The sequence below is a fragment of the Leptonotus elevatus genome, chromosome 2, assembly GCF_054856555.1.
Source record: "Leptonotus elevatus isolate MCC_2025b chromosome 2, RoL_Lele_1.0, whole genome shotgun sequence".
Classification (NCBI taxonomy): domain Eukaryota; kingdom Metazoa; phylum Chordata; class Actinopteri; order Syngnathiformes; family Syngnathidae; genus Leptonotus; species Leptonotus elevatus.
Window position 1 is genome coordinate 26382982 of NC_141240.1, and position 16229 is coordinate 26399210.

Genomic DNA, 16229 nt, shown 5'->3' on the forward strand with positions numbered 1-16229 from the left:
TTTATTTAAAGGGTTAATGAAACAGTTAACTCCATCACGAGGTAGGACAAGTAAACAACAATAAGCATATTTGTAAATTTAAGAAAACAATACATCCATTATTCATTTTTTATTATTATTTTTTTATTTACTTTATTTCCTCAATTCCATTTTTTTGTATATAATTTTTGTTGCACACCACACATGCAGGCCTTCCCGCTTCACCTCGGTGAGAGCTCATCCGCTTCGTAAGAGGTCCATTCAACATTGGCAGATTTCAGGAGTCTCTTTCTGAGATTGTTGGCAGGCGCCGTGACTGGAGGTTCATCTAGTTCTTCCTGGGTTGGTTGCCGGGAGCCCAGCATGGTCTCCTCTGTCATGCAGCTGATGGGCCACAAAGGGGCAGTGTAAGTGAAGTAAAACAACAATATTATACCACAAGAATGGTCTAGAAGTGGAATTATTAAATAAAACTTTGGGTCATTAACGAACCAAACTTTGTTGTTGCCATTAAGACAATTTAGAGCTTACAGTTAGATGAAAAGTGAACATTGAAATCTTTAATTTAAGGTAGGTATGGTCATTTTCACATATTTAATGAACTTAACGTGTTTTGAAGACAATTTAGTGTCATCAATGAACCTGATAAAACTGATTTTGCAGACAATAACAACAATTTAGACTCAGAGCATGAGTAAACACAACTAAATTAATGACACAAATATTCAACATTGAATACTGTTAAGTGGCCTTAGACTGACTCTTTCCACTATTTAACCTTGGCTGGGCAACCTTGGCATGACTCCACTGGCAACAATTATCTTGCTTATTTAATGACTGACACACTTCTACGCAGTAAATTCTGTAGAGAAAGTTCGACTCTCTTTTGAGTAAATCTGACTCTGTTTAGAGTGGGACAAAATAGCTCAGTGGCCTAGTGTCCGCCCTGAGACTGGGAGGTCGTGGGTTCAGTCCCCAGCCGGGTCATACCAAAGACCATCAAAAAATGGGACCCATTGCCGCCCTGCTTGACACGCAGCATTAAGGGTTGGAATTGGGGGGTTAGATCACCAAATGATTCCCGAGCACGGCTCCAACTGCTGCTCACCGCTCCATCAGGGGATGGGTCAAATGCGGAAAGCGAATTTTGCCCCACTTAGGTGGGTGTGACAATCAGTGGTACTTTAATTTAATTTAATTAATAGATTCAGTTTTAGAGTAATATTTAAATAATTGTGGGGGGAAAATTCTACTCAAGGGTTGAGGAACAAACTCATGACCCATGCTGAAGGTTGTGAGTTTGTTCCTCAATTCTTGAGTGACTTTTATTTTTTATTTTTTTCAATTCTTTATTTTACTCTCTCCCTAAGTGTAAATATTCCTCTAAAACTGAGTCTATTTGGTCCCACTCTAAATAGAGTAAAATTTACTTGACATAATTTACTGTGACATGTACAGCACATGCTAAGTAACTAAGTAACTAATAGCCCTGGTACTGCTACTTTAACCAATCAGATTTCAAATACGGCACAGTTATGTGAACATTGTTCCACCCGCTAAGCTAACTGAATTTCAACTAGCAAAACATGTCTGTAGCGATCTGCACACACTACTACATTTTACAATCAGCATCGCTGGTTGGTATGATTCGTTGCATTTTACTGTTCTAAAGGAAATACTAAACTTCTTAAGAGCCTTAAGTTAATTGATGTCTCCCCTTCATTTTCTTGCCAATAGTTATTAGTCATTCTATGATTGATTATATTTTGTGTTTTTGTATTTTTATTTGTATGCAATTCCATGTTTCTTTCACATAACACTAGTGGTACACTTCATAGCTTTGGTGTCGCTACCTTGAGACACTGCTAGCCCAGGACATCTTGGAGGCCTGGCTCTTGAGTTTGGCGTAGGCATGGCGGGAGGTGGGCAGAGCAGCTGGTGGTGATGAAGGAGGCAGAGAGTCTTCTGGGTCTTGGGGTGAGGATAATGTGTTCTGACGCGACAACCAGCTCTCATAATACTGCTTCACGCTTTGCTGGCTCACCTCTTTGCCCTGCGGAGTAAGACAGAAAAACAAAAAAAACAGAAACAGCGTGCTGTGTGTCGTACACGTATCATCTTGTGTCCTCTCACCTTCTTCTGCTGCTGACTAAGTAATGATCTCTCAAAGAGCAGCACTTTGGAGATGTCCAGGTTGTCTTTGCAGAACGAGTTCAGACCCTGAGTCAGGTCATCAAGAAGTGACTGCAGGAACGCTATGCCAAATTTCAAAGTGTTGATGAGCCGCTGTAAAATGTTTTCTGGAAAAGAAAATGTTTTTTTAGGCACTTTCTCTGTTCACATATGCAGTCAACTCAATCATGTTGTTGTTACCTTTATCTTCTTCACCATCCTCTTTCACTGTGCTTTCATCAAGTTCATCTTCACTTGAGTCCACTCCATCAATACCTGAAAGAAAAGATTTTGCACATTTGGCCAAATTGGAATACTCCAAAAAGGATGTGAGGCCTGTGACAGCGCACTCCACATGGCCATTCACCTTACACTGAAAATGCTACACAGCTATGTTGCCACAAAAACATGGCTCAAAATAGGACTACTTTTTTCTTTTTCCTTTTTTGTTGTTGTTGCTTTGACTAGCTTTTGATGAAGTTTGTTTTCCCATACTGTAACTGCAGTTAGAAAAAAACTGTTAATATGAAACTTAATAGTAGGCCTACTGTTTTTTTTTAAACACGCTTAACTGCAGTTAATTTTCCAGTGTTTTCCTTTTACCAACTGTTCCAACAATTTAGCAACCCTAAATTTACTTTTTAGTTCTAAATCCTTCTAATTTCACACAAGAACGATATTTCACTCACCACTTTTCACAAGGTTTCAAGGATAAATTCAAAATTAGAAATGTATTTTTTATCTCAAATTTCTTTAAAATATTCTGTTTAGCGTTAATAACAAGTGAAGTCCTCCCATTTTTGTGTCCAAACTCCTCCTCACTCTGCTGTGCCTGAAGCGCTCTCTTTGCTCTCTTCTTCTCCTCTTTCTTCATTCGCCTCTTCTCTCTGCTCAGATCCTTCAATGCTGCTTTGGAGCTGGTGACCCAGGCGTTGTAAGCCAGCTAACAATAAGAACTTTTGACATTAATTTTCGGGTTTTGGTTTTGTCTTTTTCTCGTGTCTTCTATCTTCAACAAACCTGAAAAGCAGATTTCTTCTTTGGGGGCTCCTCCTCTTTCTTCTCTGGATCCTCCTCTTCGTCCTCCTCACTGTCACTTTCAAACAGGTGGTAGCCACAGTTGTTTTCCACTGTGTGAAATAGAGCAGTGTCACACTGACAATATCGAGAGCAGAATCCCTCAATTAGCTGTCTACTATTTTCTATATGGCCAGTTTATCCCAATCAATCACATGGTACATACAGACAAGCAACCATCAGTAAGACATTAAAAGAGGTGTGTAATCTACTTTCCTTTGTTCTATTATTTGTCATGTGGTGTTGCTTCATCATGTACCTCCAGGCCGTGAGACCCAAGGCTTCCACCATTTTCCTGCATCCATCTTGGCCTTCTCTTCTTCATCTGGAAAAAAAAATCAGTCTGTGCACATTAATTCATATTTGTAGTAGTAGATACAAGTGTAGAATGCAATTTCAGTTCTTGTGTGAATGCTGAAAGACAAGCATTCGACAGAAAGGATATGACTCAGATTTGTGTCCAAAACAATTATACTCATAATTACCCAGTTTCTCTGACTTCTGATCAGCCGGAAGCTCCGCTTTGTCTGCTGGCGCCGGCCGATTCCTCTGTTTGGATTTAATCTTCTCCATCCTACAAGTAGATGCGCAACGTTTACGTTGGTTCCCAACATTTAGTACAAAAGTATTGGGACACCTGGCCATTACAGCTACATGAAGGATTCGTGAGTTTCCCATCTAAAATGTCTTAGTCAGAGGAAGAATTAAGATTTAGTAATGTGGTTTTAGTCTATCCCTGCATCAATTAACTAATGGGCTTAATCGAGGGATGTCCCAATTCATTTTGCCCATATACTCTATAGGACAAATGGGAGCAGAGTCACTGTTTTCTTTGGCTAACTGGATGCATTATTTGCATTCTACTGTGTGTCTTACTGTTTCTTCAATGTCTCCACAGATTTCTTCTCCATCTCTAGCCGGGCTGCAACTTGCTTTTTGACCTTAGCCTCAAACAGTTCAGCACCCCTAGGACACCAAGAGAGACATTTTGAGTTTGGAAAATAAAATCAATGATTGTTCGTTGTTGGAAAGAAAAACTAAATCTATGCTGAAAATAAAAAACAAACAAACAAACAAATAAACCATGAAGAGCAGACAAATTCCAAATGCCGCATTTGTGTTCCAAACATTCTTGATCCATTATGACAAATCTGATTCCACAGACCTGGAAGCCAATATTTTGGCAGACTTGAGGTCAGCGACCACATAGAGGAAGTAATAGCTGAGGAAGACCCTCCTCTGTGCTAAAAGGACGGTGAAACAGATTGCATCCCACACGATGCCGGCCTCGCCCTCGGGCAGCTCACATTCGTCATCTGGCTCAGCTAAAGAACATAAAGAATAGTTTTATTATTATATTATACACATATTAGACATCTATCCACTCATTTTCTATACCACTTTTTAGGGTTGTGTGTGAGCGAGAGTTTAGACCCAGCTAACTTTGGACATGAGGCTAGGCACACGAGTCGCCAGCAATTAGCAGGGCATAAATAATGTAAATAACCCTTCTATTCAATACAATTTAGAGTCTTCAATCAACCTAACATGAATGTTTTTAGGCAGATAAAACTAATGAAATCATGGAGAGAACCTGCAAACTCCACAAAACAGATGAAATTCTAATGTTGGACAAGTCGACTGTGAAGCAGATGTGCTAACCACTGCCAACAGTTACCGGTAATAATACAATTAAATGTGTAAGCGGTTAAGAAAATGGATGGATGGATGGATGTTTTGTTTTTAATCACAATTAAAGTAATCTTAAAGGAAATAGATAATGACATTTCCACAAAATGACAAACCTTTCCAGGGTTTTTCCTGTGTACAAAATTCAGAGGCGGCCACCTCCACTTTATTTCCTCGCAACTTCCAGCCTGAGTGACTGATAATGAATGAATGCTTTAACATGATAATAGTCATATTCTTATTGAAACTATTATTCTTATTATTGAAATATGGAATTATTATATGTTGCCTGTAAAAAATGAAAGTGAGTCAATTTAATTTACAGAATACATGCACGTCATGGCGCATGGTCATGATTAGGGATGTTTGATACCGCTTTTTTCCCGACTGATACGCAACTGTTGAGTAGTCACCGCTACTGATACCACTAGTAAATAAAATTCCCCTCCTATAAATGACAGATTATTTTTTTTCATTAAATTGCATGAAGTCAATGGCAACTTTGTATTCATATAATTTATAATTTCTTGTCCCAGATCGTGAAACGGCCGCCGATAATGGTATCGGTCACCGCCGTGAGTACTGATACCTTAAAATAAGACTGGTATTGGCACCAATACCGATACCTGGTATCTGTAGTAACCCATCACAGTCAGGATGATACCACCTCTGCGTCAATTTGAGCCAGGAAAAACCCTGCTTAGGCCACACATATGTACGTAGCAGTAAAAATAGAAACTTGATATGGAAGTCAGTCATTAGACCTTATGTCACTTAAAAAAAAAATCTAAGTTAGTTAAAAAAAAGAAGTTGTTTTGTTAGTTTTATTGTTCACAGTGGTTTTAACGGTTTTATAAGAATATTTGATAAACATGACAATTATTATTATTATTATTTTATTATTATTAGTTAATTATGTACACACATCAAGGTCAATCAGCGGCAACACAAACACTCACGGACATCGTAGCCTTTTATGGTGCAGAACATGCTGAAAGCCTGAATTAACCAGCAGCCATTCTTCAACAGGCTGCCCAAGTAGGCACAGGAACCGAGCTGAAGAGAGAAAAGAAAGAAACCATGACACATTACATCCAGAAACGCAGCAATATGGACACAAATATTGAGATATGCCTTAAATCCAATACTAAACCATCTAGATTGGCTTATCCTTTTTGAATCACCTTGTATTTGGGCATTTGTATTACCATTGTGCCTTCCTCTTTTTGCCGGCACAGAAAACCAGTTCTGGTCAGTACAATGCTATTTGCTATCATCTGACAAGGTTGTCGGACTCACAGAGAGGAGGTTCTTCATGGCGATCACAAAGCAGGTGTATCCAATGAGCCAGTCCCACAGCCGCAGGATGTATTTGACAGGCTGCATCAGCACGCTGCTTCCAAACAACATGAAGTAGAAGCAGGCCACCAGGTAACCCATGCAGAAGATGTTGATGCGAGTGGTGCCCGTGATGAAGATGAGGCACAGCACCAGCCAAAAAAAGTAGCTGAACACAAACACCTTCACCATGTCAAGGTAAGACCTGAGGATGGAGAGAAATTTTGTTTAGTTTTTTTTTGTCTGACCTGGTTGCGCAATCAGCAGTAGGCAGCACATGTCACAAAAAGGAAACATCAAGTTAACAACAGGCTTGACTAATTATAATGAGTGCTACAGTGAAGATGATGAGAGTTGACAGGACTATACCTGTCCTGCCTCCGGTGGGCAGATAATTTACCTATAATTAGACTTCCTGTTCAAATGCTGTGATTGTTTCTAAGTCTACTCTTTTATTTTGTAAAGTGTGCCGTTTCCTGTAAGAGCGAGTCTGAGTTGGTCACATGATTAGATCCCGAAAGTAGTACCGTGGCTAGAACGTTGCCTCGTTTCTTTCTATCCGTCCTGTGAGCTTTGCATACGACTAGATACATCTTGTCCGTGGCATCGTCGTTTCACTCTCTAGCCCTCCAAAAGTTCACTGAACACGAAGGCAGTAGGTTCAACACCTTCTAATTATCAATAAACCTGGAGTCCACTGGTCAAGCTGGTGTCCAGAGTATTGATGAGCGATAATATTTGTAATAATATGACTTCTTGTTATAAAAATAAAATAAAAAATTTGATTAGGATAGCGACATGTATTGGAGGGACATATGTTGTTTTTTCCCAGCATGGCCCTAATACTCCTTTTATTGTTATTTGAGACCTGCAGTGAAGGAAGTTGTCGACAGGTATGAACTGGTTGCAGGAGCTGGGGTCGAGACTACGGCTGATCTCCACATTGTCTCCAGCCAGCAGTCGCACCGCTGCCCGGTTCTCCTCCTCAAACACCTGCCACTGCAAGGAGGAGCACAGTAGCAAGAGATGGTCGTCTGCACAGACGAACCAGAGCGGGAGAGATGAATTAATTTGAAAAGAAGCAAGCACTTCCACCAGTTCTATTTTTAAACACTTTGAAACTATTTTTATATGTTTGTTGTGATTTTTTTTTTAAAGGTTAAGACAAAAAGCGGAACAGACTTTTCATGCAAACACTTTTTTTTATATATATATATTTTTTAACTTAGTGCATGTATATTGCAGGCAACGGGCTAAAACATCGTACCTCCAAAATCGTCACTTTTCAGGAGACCTTACAAGACTTAAAATTATTCTTTCAATTATTAACATATCATCATCAAATACAAGCCATTTTTAACACTTTAGATTGGCCAATAATTTGCAAAAATGTCACCCACAAGTATGGATTGACCAAAAGTATAGATTTTTGAAAAATTATAAAATTTGCCAAATTGCCATTTACAAGGTTTCGACCCGACAGCAGCGATATGTTTCTTTGACTCTCTCTCTCTCTCTTTGCGTGTGCTGAATTACGCAAATACTGTTTTCACTTTGCGGAGGGGTCGATATACTCACAGAATATGAATAAGGGATTGGGACTCATGGCAAAATCAGGCATATAAAACCATTTGATGACATTGGAGCTCAATGGTTGAACTGCAGTCCTCCAGGGGTAATCTAGAAGGGAATACAAATTAAATTAACATAAATTATTAGAGCTGGGTTTTAAAAAAATTAATAATCAAATCGATTTTCCTTTTCAAGCCCAATATCGATTCATAAAACCATTAATCCATTATTTTATATATCTCTTTTCCCCATAAATTCTTAAGAAATTAGAATTTTAAAGGACAATTGTTTTGGTATCTTATTGTTTTCTTGGAATTTACTGTTAACATGAATTTAAAAGTATTTTCTTACATTGATGAAAGACCAGACCTATTACACTTTAAGACAATTCAGAATCTTTTTAATTTATATTTACAATTATTTAATTAGATTATGAAATATTTTCATCTCATCCTTGCTGATGTCAATGTTTGTGTAACACTTGATTATAAAAACTTTCATTAATAAACAAAATCACTTGACCAGTTACTTCCTCTGCAAAATTTACTTTGGAATTTAGTATTTGTGGAGTTTTTATCATGCACTTGACATTTAAGAAGAATTGATGTGCGATAACCATAATTAATCGATCTCGGATTGAATTGAAGTGAATTGAATCGAATCAGGAAAAAAATCGAATCAAACTGCACTCTTGTGAATCGAAATCGAATCAACTGAGGAAATTAAAATGGATACCCAGCCCTATAAATGATAATTAATCAATTTTAGTTTATTGTACATGCACATTAGGGTTGCAGGTGAACCTATCTGACTTCTAGCAAAAGACCCATTTAGACCAGCTATTCACACAATTCACAGTCACATTTAAATCTACAGGCCATATAAGATCTTTAATCAATTTTAGGTTGCAATGCAAACCCCACAGATAGATTTCAAGCCGGATCGGAGGCACATATTGAAGCCTTCTTAAAATAAGTAAATTTCTTTAAAGATTTTTTAGGAAACACAAAAAAAAATACCATTTGGACCATGAGGAGATGATTTAGGTGAAAAAAATAATCTCTGCAAAAAAAAAAGAAAGCCTTAGGCACTTATTTTAAAAGGGTGACATTATGCTGCTACTCCTTCATAAGAAATCAAACATAACATATCAAATATAACATGACATACTGTAAAAGGGGTGTCACTGACCTGACTTGAGTGTGGGTTCAATTCCCACTTCAGTGACAGTGTGAAACTGTGAATGTGAGTGTGTCTAGATATGTCCCCTGCGAGTGACTGGTGACCAGCTCAGAGTGTAGTTTGCCTTTTGCTCAAGGTAAACTGGGTTCGGCTATACCTCACTCATGACGCTAATGAGGACAAGCACTATAGAAAAAGGATGGCTGTGATGATAAAAAGGATTTTGCATTATTCAGATGTGGCAAAAAAAAAACGTTAGTAATAATAATCATGATTCATAAATCATAATTCACGATAATTTATCTTGTCTTAAAACAATTCAATCTTGATTTTGGACTTTCCGTTAGTTTGTCCAACTTGCCACCTCCCCCTGTCCTAGAACCCTTGGAACAAAGTTGCCAAGGAAACAGCAGTGAATGCTACAGATGACTGAGTGAATATAATAATATGTGACGTGAATCGGAAAAATTCCATCACCATCCATACAGATACACATATTTTGTTATCTGTGCAGTTTCTTACGTCTGCTTTTCTTTAGAAATGAAGCCATACCAACACAAAAAGCAGGCGGGATGCCGATGCAGAGTAAGTACTGCAGTACTATGAGTCCAGCTGTGAAGCAGCAGTATTTAGGCCACACCTCCCCGATCGCCTTCCTGCGGCGCCGTGACACAACCGCCATCAAAGCGCCGGAGTGAAGCAAGGCGTAGAAATCCATTCTCTGACCAATCACATTAACCGCCACAATGAGACTCATCTAAAAGAGTACAATATATGGAAGATGAAGACGTTAAGGAGCCACTTGAAAAGGACAAATGCTTAATACTGAACTGAAAGCACACCTCGAGGCCAAATTTGTAGAAGAAGAAGTTGACAAAGTACTTCATGCAGGGCCGGATGCCGTGATCCAGGTGCTGTCTGGTGATCCCGTGGAAGAGGATGCTGAAGGGCGGCGGCTTCAGGTTGTTATGGAGACGGAAGTAGAGCTGGTGCCGATGGACAGTCGCCTCAAATGCCAGCAGACCCAACACCATCAGATGATTCTACCACAGATCAAGATACAAGGACGTGATGGATGAACGGCCTATCGTACGTGGCCGGACTGTTTTGGGACACATAGGGTGACACTGAGAAACAAAGGGAATTTATGATCATGTTATTGTGGCACATGTAGTCGTACCCTGAGGCAGGGAAGGATTCTTCCTTCACATTTGAGCAGGGCGCCACACCAGTAGACGGGATCCACAGGCTCGATGTAGAGGATGGACCTCTTCAGCAGCTCCATCATGTTCCCCCTCATTTCTACTCCGACATCCAGGCTCGAGAAGTTGGACGAGACCATATTCTGAAATATTGGTATGTTGGAAACGTTAGGTTATTTGTTCTTTCTTTCAAAATGTTTTGTATTTTACATATAGACTAAAGGTGGCTGATCGCTTCAGTAAAGCAGTAAATCTTTTAAATACCGCTAATGAATTTGTTTATTCACTAACGTCGACTTTATTGGAACTTATTTCCTCTCTTTTTAGTGAAGCTTTTAACTAGGACAGGGGGCAGCAACCTTTCCTGTCAAAAGAGCCAAATAGATAAGCAAAAATGTGTCTGGAGCTGCAAAACATTTAAAGATTGAACGTGTTCTTTTTATTCAGTTTATGCTGACATTTTTCGCAATTTTTTTTTTTTTGGTAATTTTATGCTTTTCCTCTTCCTTTTTGGACATTTTATTATCACTTTTTGGACATTTTAGGTAATTTTTAAATTCACTGCCCAAAATTCATTAAAAAAAAGATTATTAAAAATTAGGGGCAAGAGGCGATTAAATTTTTTTATTGTAATTAATCGCATGACTTTACTAGTTAACTCACGATTAATCACACATTTTATATCTGTTCTAAATGTAAAAAAAATATAGGTTTTCATACTCTTGTTAGCAAAAGTGGGAAAAAATTAGAAATAGTTAAAAAAAAAATTTTGACGTTTATAGCCGTCAATGGCAGTGAATGAGTTAAGAACTTTTTCATCTACTGTACCTTTCATCCCTCTTTCTGACAACTTACACATTTGGATGCTGACATTTTTTAATATTTAATTATTCATTTTTAATCTATATAATTAATTCATATAAAGAATATATTATCTAGAAAATGTCAATGTCAAAAAATAGGTATCCACAGGGAGCCACAGGAGAGGGACCAAAGAGCCGCATGTGGCTCGAGAGCCGCAGGTTGCAGACCCTTGAACTAGGAAAATGTTGACCAAATTTACTCATCTGTTAATTTCCTTGTGTGAAATTGACTTTGTGTATGAAGGTGTTGTGTACAAATGCTTGATTTGATTTAATCAGGTTTATGTCTCCACCCATCTTCAAAGCAGGGGCACTCACTGCTGTGCAGTTGGAGGAGTAGCCAAGGGGTTTGATGACCTTCAGCTGGTAAAACATTTTGCACACCACCATGACGCAGGCCCACACGGCAGACACGCTGGATGCGGTGGGCCGTAACCGCCGAAAGGGGATCGCAAAGACCCACAGAACCAGGAAGAGCGAGTTCATGAGAGACACCTGTCAAGATGGACGATGAAAACAGATCCCAACAGTGAAGCAGTTGTTTATTCTGGCCGATTAGAAGATTCAACTTTAAACTCCACCTCTTTCAAGGACACCCAGATGATGCCGGAAGACACTACTTTGAAACCATGGAGCTCCATTAGTCTCCAGCTCAGCTCCTGAAGTTTCTGGAGACCTAAGAGAGCCTGAATGAGCAGCAGGCTGGCCCGGTTCACAATCACAACCCATTTGTCCTCATAACTGCTGGCCATAGTGTCTGGGAGGGAGAGGCAAAAGGAGAACATTGCAAACTGCAAACAGGAAGGTCTAAAGTGAGATTCAAAACCTGTGAGGCAGCCATGGCAGGACATGCACCCTGTTTCACGATACCTTCAATCAATAGCTTACTCATATAAAAACGTGATTAATAATCCGTTCAACTTTATATAGATCTTGAAAAAGAAGCACACAGAGCCCAGAAAATGGTGCTACCTTCTCCCTTGGTTTCCTCCTGTCCCTCCTCATCACCTCCATCTGAGGTCATCTGCAGTTCGATGATATCCAAAGTCTCCTGACTTCTCCCGCTGCTTATGTTCTCCTTCTGAAGTCTAGAAGAAGAAAAAAATCCCAAATTTGGGAAGACCAAGTATATTACTTATTTATTATATGTCTCAGTTTCAGTATTCAAATGCTTACCTTTTCCTGAGCTTTTCAATGTTTTCTTTAATACTGGGAGAGAGAAAAAAAGAGAGAGAGAGAGAGAGAGAGAAATAATTAAATCAGTCATGATTTATTTTCATTAAATAGCCACGTAACAGAAAGAATACAAAAATGTATTAAGTACTAATTAATCATAAAAAATATATATAATTAAATATTCATGCATTTTAACACTTACTAGTGCCCAATATAACAGTTAATCTTAATAGCTATACATTTTAAATAGATATAACTGAATAAAGACTATTTACATTGTTGTTGCTTCAGTGTAAAATTGAAAATTCAAGTACTTTTTTTTTTTTACTTCCAGGACCATTCTGATTTAATTTGACCTTAAAACATGAAAGGAGGGATGAAGACTTACATGTCAGAAATCATGTTGATTGGATGTCTGAGTTCTTCTTCTCTAAGTGAAGAATGGATAAAAAAAAAAAAGGTCATTTAATTGATATATATATATATATTTTAAAGTACTTTATTATGCTTTCCCTGAAGTGACACTAAAATAAATTAGATGGCAGAAGGTGCATAATTAACTTGTGCATCCACTTTTTGTGACATTTTTGTTCGGTCATGTGTGGCAACTTTTTTATTTTTTCCTCATGTGAAAGAAGTGCTTTAGCTCAATAACGATTACGAAAACTGTATCAGAGGCACACAATTTGAGGAAATACTGTACACCAATCACCAACTACCTAATTGAGACACGAGTCGCATTCTTTCTATATTGAACCCTTACACTTTATTAACATAAATAAACAATAAAACAAATGAATAAATTGCCATTTGTTGAATCTGTTTGGCTATTCTACGATTCACCTCTATGCTCAGTGACCAACATCCTGTACATTTAATCGCTCACTTTCTCTGCAAAATGGATTATTTGCCTTCCCTCTCACCTGGGAGCTTGCCTGACAGGAACATTGTCGATGTCACTTAGGGTCAGGAAGTCGGAGTTGAAGTAATGCAGCTGGAGAATGCAAGCCAGTAGGAAGGCCGCAGGAAGTAGGATACGGGCAAAAAGCTCCACGGTGTCATAGCGTTCCAACCCCAGATCTCGAAGACTAATTGACGATACAATGTGGAACGAACGTAAACGTAAAATCCGCGTGTCATTAACTGCGACTTACCCATCCTCGGACATGCCCATGATCTGTCGGAAGAGTGCGGACACACTTCGGAACTGGTACATGTAGATGGCGATCAACACCAACATGGAGTAGCCGACCACCACCGCCCAGAACATCTTCAGGTATCGACGCCACAAGTCAAGACGAACCTAAGTTGTAGAAACCAAGCATGACATCAACATAGCATTAATACAAAGAAGCATAAATTATGCATAAGGAATGGCAATTTTATATACAGTAACTCACAATGACGTCATTGCCATTGGTAATGATAGTATGAGGATGGTCGATATATTGGAAGCAAATTATCTTGGATACATTTTTCATGATACCTATACTTGCTATTGTTCAAATCCAAGTTTATTACGGACATAGACAAAATTGATAGTACCCTTCAATTGAAGATAGAAAATTCACTGAATTTACTTTTTTTTTAATGGTGAAACATAATGAGGTAACTGCTTCAGACGGCATGTTTCAGATCAGTTGTTCAATATGATTTCCACAAAAAAAAAAAAAAATTGTCCAATGTTTTCTTCTTATTCATTTCATTTCTACGTTGAAAGCTTTGCAACAAGAATCAGTCGGCAACTGTTATATTTACTTTTTCATAGCAGGTTTGTTAATTTGATTAAGAAGAAACGTAGTAAATTCATTCCAAAAATTGTCAGTCAATCAATAATTGATCACTATATTTTCTGTTAATCTATCAAGCAACTCACATCCTTACTCCTGAATGCAAATAGACCACAGGGTTGCTGACGATATCCAAATAGAGAATTAATGGTGTCTTGTACCCGCCACCTATGCAGCCATTAGGCTTTGTGTGCTAAGTGTGCAGCATGCATTTGAAAGGTCAGCAGAAACACAAGAGGGGCGAGGAAAACCAGGAAAATGAGAGCAAAAATGGATGTGTGTGCATTTATGACTTGAAATCAATAGAGAAGGCCACTTTGAGTGTGTTTGTGCCCTGCCTGGGTTTAGATACCTTAGAAGACCTCCTGAAAAGCTGAGACCTTCTAAAGATTACTCAGATATAAGTTTCCTGCTATGATTTTGACTCTTACTTAGGTAACCAGAGCAACCAAAATAACACATTAGGGGTTGGATCACAGACCTGGTACAGAACGACGAAGGAGAGGAAGAGAACAATATAAAGAATCTTGTAGACAACCACCTAAGCAAGTGATACAAAATCAAGATTAGTACATTTACATCATTTACATTCTATCACATCACATTCTACACAACTGTTACCACAAGTTGAAACACTGTGGGCTCTATTTTCGTGACCGGCGTAGCACTGCGCAGAGGTGGGTTAGACCCGATGTTGGTAATTTCAGTGTGTAGGCTGGCTAATCTGCAAAATGGAGGGCTGTGCCACTGTGGGAGTGGTAACTGTCTTTAATCATGACTAATCAAAGTGGCTCCTATATAAGGTTTAAATCAGGGGTGTCAAACTCATATTAGCTCAGGGGCCACATGGAGGAAAATATATTACCAAGTGGGCCGGATCGGTAAAATCATTGTATATAATAAAAAAAAAAAATCATGTCAATTATATGTCGATTTTCGCTATTTGCGAGCCAGCCCTAAATTGCGGGGCACAACTGTAAATATATTGCCCCAAAAAAGAACACAAATGCAAATGAAACACGGCAACACTTTGCCCATAGGAGTTCCGGGCGTGTTAAATCTACCTATTTTGCATATACCTGTATATTGTTCATAGAATGCATTTTGTGATGCCGTTAATGAAGCTATAAGGACATTAATCCTTTTCATATGAGTTTTAGTTTCAAACAGACATATATATATATATATAGAAAAAAAAATCTACTCAAAGATATTAAAAATCATATAAAACAAAAACATAACCTAAACACATGTCTGGAAGAAAAAAAAGGAGTAGAAAGAAGTAAACACATATGTGTACTGTAGTTGAATGTGTCTCTTATTCAGCACGTTTGTGTTTGATTTATGTTGGTCTATGCATTTATATATTTTTTTAAACAACTAGCTTTAAATTGCATGTAAAATAACGACATCCAGAGCAATTCCGTGTACAAGTCGCATTGCTCATCTGAGGATTGCTCGTGAAATTACGAATTTATATGCTTTGATTGTGGCCGGCTGATTAATTGGTCCGACATTACTCTTTTTTTCTTTTCAGTTTTTTTTTCAACCGCATCTCAAGAGCATAATTCTGTTGCCAACCACAAGAAGCGAGCTTTGCACTGACATGAAAACCAGGATCCACAGGCATCTGCGCCACAGCGCAGATGAACTGTCTATAAAAATAAAGCCCTGTATGTGCTTTGTTGCACCATTGTATCCCCATACCAATGTTTCTAGCTTCTATCTTTATTTACAGAATAATGACAGGCATCTAGTGACTACCATGTTTTTCCCGAGAGGCAATATATTTAAGGTGAGACATTTATCTGTTCAAGTTGACCAATCATCGAGAGGTGGTCACTTTGACAGGTTATTAGGCACCAGTAGAGCATCAGATCTAGCAAAACAGTGTCATTTATGTTAAAGGAGAAGTCAACCTTAAAAATTGCTTGACAATAATATGTTAAACCTGTTTTCTGAAGCTGAGCTGTGATTGGTTGTTACCTAAAACCTGAGCAACTGTGATGTCATTTTCACTCAACAGCACGTAGCAACATGGCCGCCTTCTGACATTGATAAAAACTGCTGGATTTTGCTGCTTAACTCATATTCCACTAACGCAATATTAACCATAAAACCGTATTTAGACTAGCGGGGCTGCATAGAACATATCGTTAAGACATTTTTTAGGGGGGGGGGGGGCGGGG

At 38.5% G+C, this 16229-nt stretch overlaps 1 protein-coding gene across 3 annotated transcripts in view; it reads right to left on the bottom strand.

Annotated features, from left to right (window-relative positions):
• The window catches only part of LOC147179389 (piezo-type mechanosensitive ion channel component 2), a 40417-nt gene that overhangs the window by 10767 nt on the left and 13421 nt on the right, over nucleotides 1-16229 (bottom strand). For all 3 annotated transcript variants that reach the window (XM_086069639.1, XM_086069638.1, XM_086069640.1), the window contains 25 exons: nucleotides 14522-14581; nucleotides 13405-13553; nucleotides 13174-13338; nucleotides 12639-12680; nucleotides 12251-12283; nucleotides 12047-12162; nucleotides 11656-11831; nucleotides 11393-11569; nucleotides 10190-10354; nucleotides 9852-10052; nucleotides 9562-9766; nucleotides 7834-7935; nucleotides 7124-7289; nucleotides 6217-6460; nucleotides 5877-5973; nucleotides 4394-4553; nucleotides 4105-4194; nucleotides 3714-3802; nucleotides 3488-3553; nucleotides 3172-3281; nucleotides 2974-3094; nucleotides 2353-2427; nucleotides 2113-2279; nucleotides 1833-2032; nucleotides 205-363 (listed from right to left, as the gene is read on the bottom strand). In XM_086069639.1, coding sequence (XP_085925765.1) covers nucleotides 205-363; nucleotides 1833-2032; nucleotides 2113-2279; nucleotides 2353-2427; nucleotides 2974-3094; nucleotides 3172-3281; nucleotides 3488-3553; nucleotides 3714-3802; nucleotides 4105-4194; nucleotides 4394-4553; nucleotides 5877-5973; nucleotides 6217-6460; nucleotides 7124-7289; nucleotides 7834-7935; nucleotides 9562-9766; nucleotides 9852-10052; nucleotides 10190-10354; nucleotides 11393-11569; nucleotides 11656-11831; nucleotides 12047-12162; nucleotides 12251-12283; nucleotides 12639-12680; nucleotides 13174-13338; nucleotides 13405-13553; nucleotides 14522-14581 — 3335 coding nt within the window. The remainder of the gene's footprint in view (nucleotides 1-204; nucleotides 364-1832; nucleotides 2033-2112; nucleotides 2280-2352; nucleotides 2428-2973; nucleotides 3095-3171; nucleotides 3282-3487; nucleotides 3554-3713; nucleotides 3803-4104; nucleotides 4195-4393; nucleotides 4554-5876; nucleotides 5974-6216; nucleotides 6461-7123; nucleotides 7290-7833; nucleotides 7936-9561; nucleotides 9767-9851; nucleotides 10053-10189; nucleotides 10355-11392; nucleotides 11570-11655; nucleotides 11832-12046; nucleotides 12163-12250; nucleotides 12284-12638; nucleotides 12681-13173; nucleotides 13339-13404; nucleotides 13554-14521; nucleotides 14582-16229) is intronic.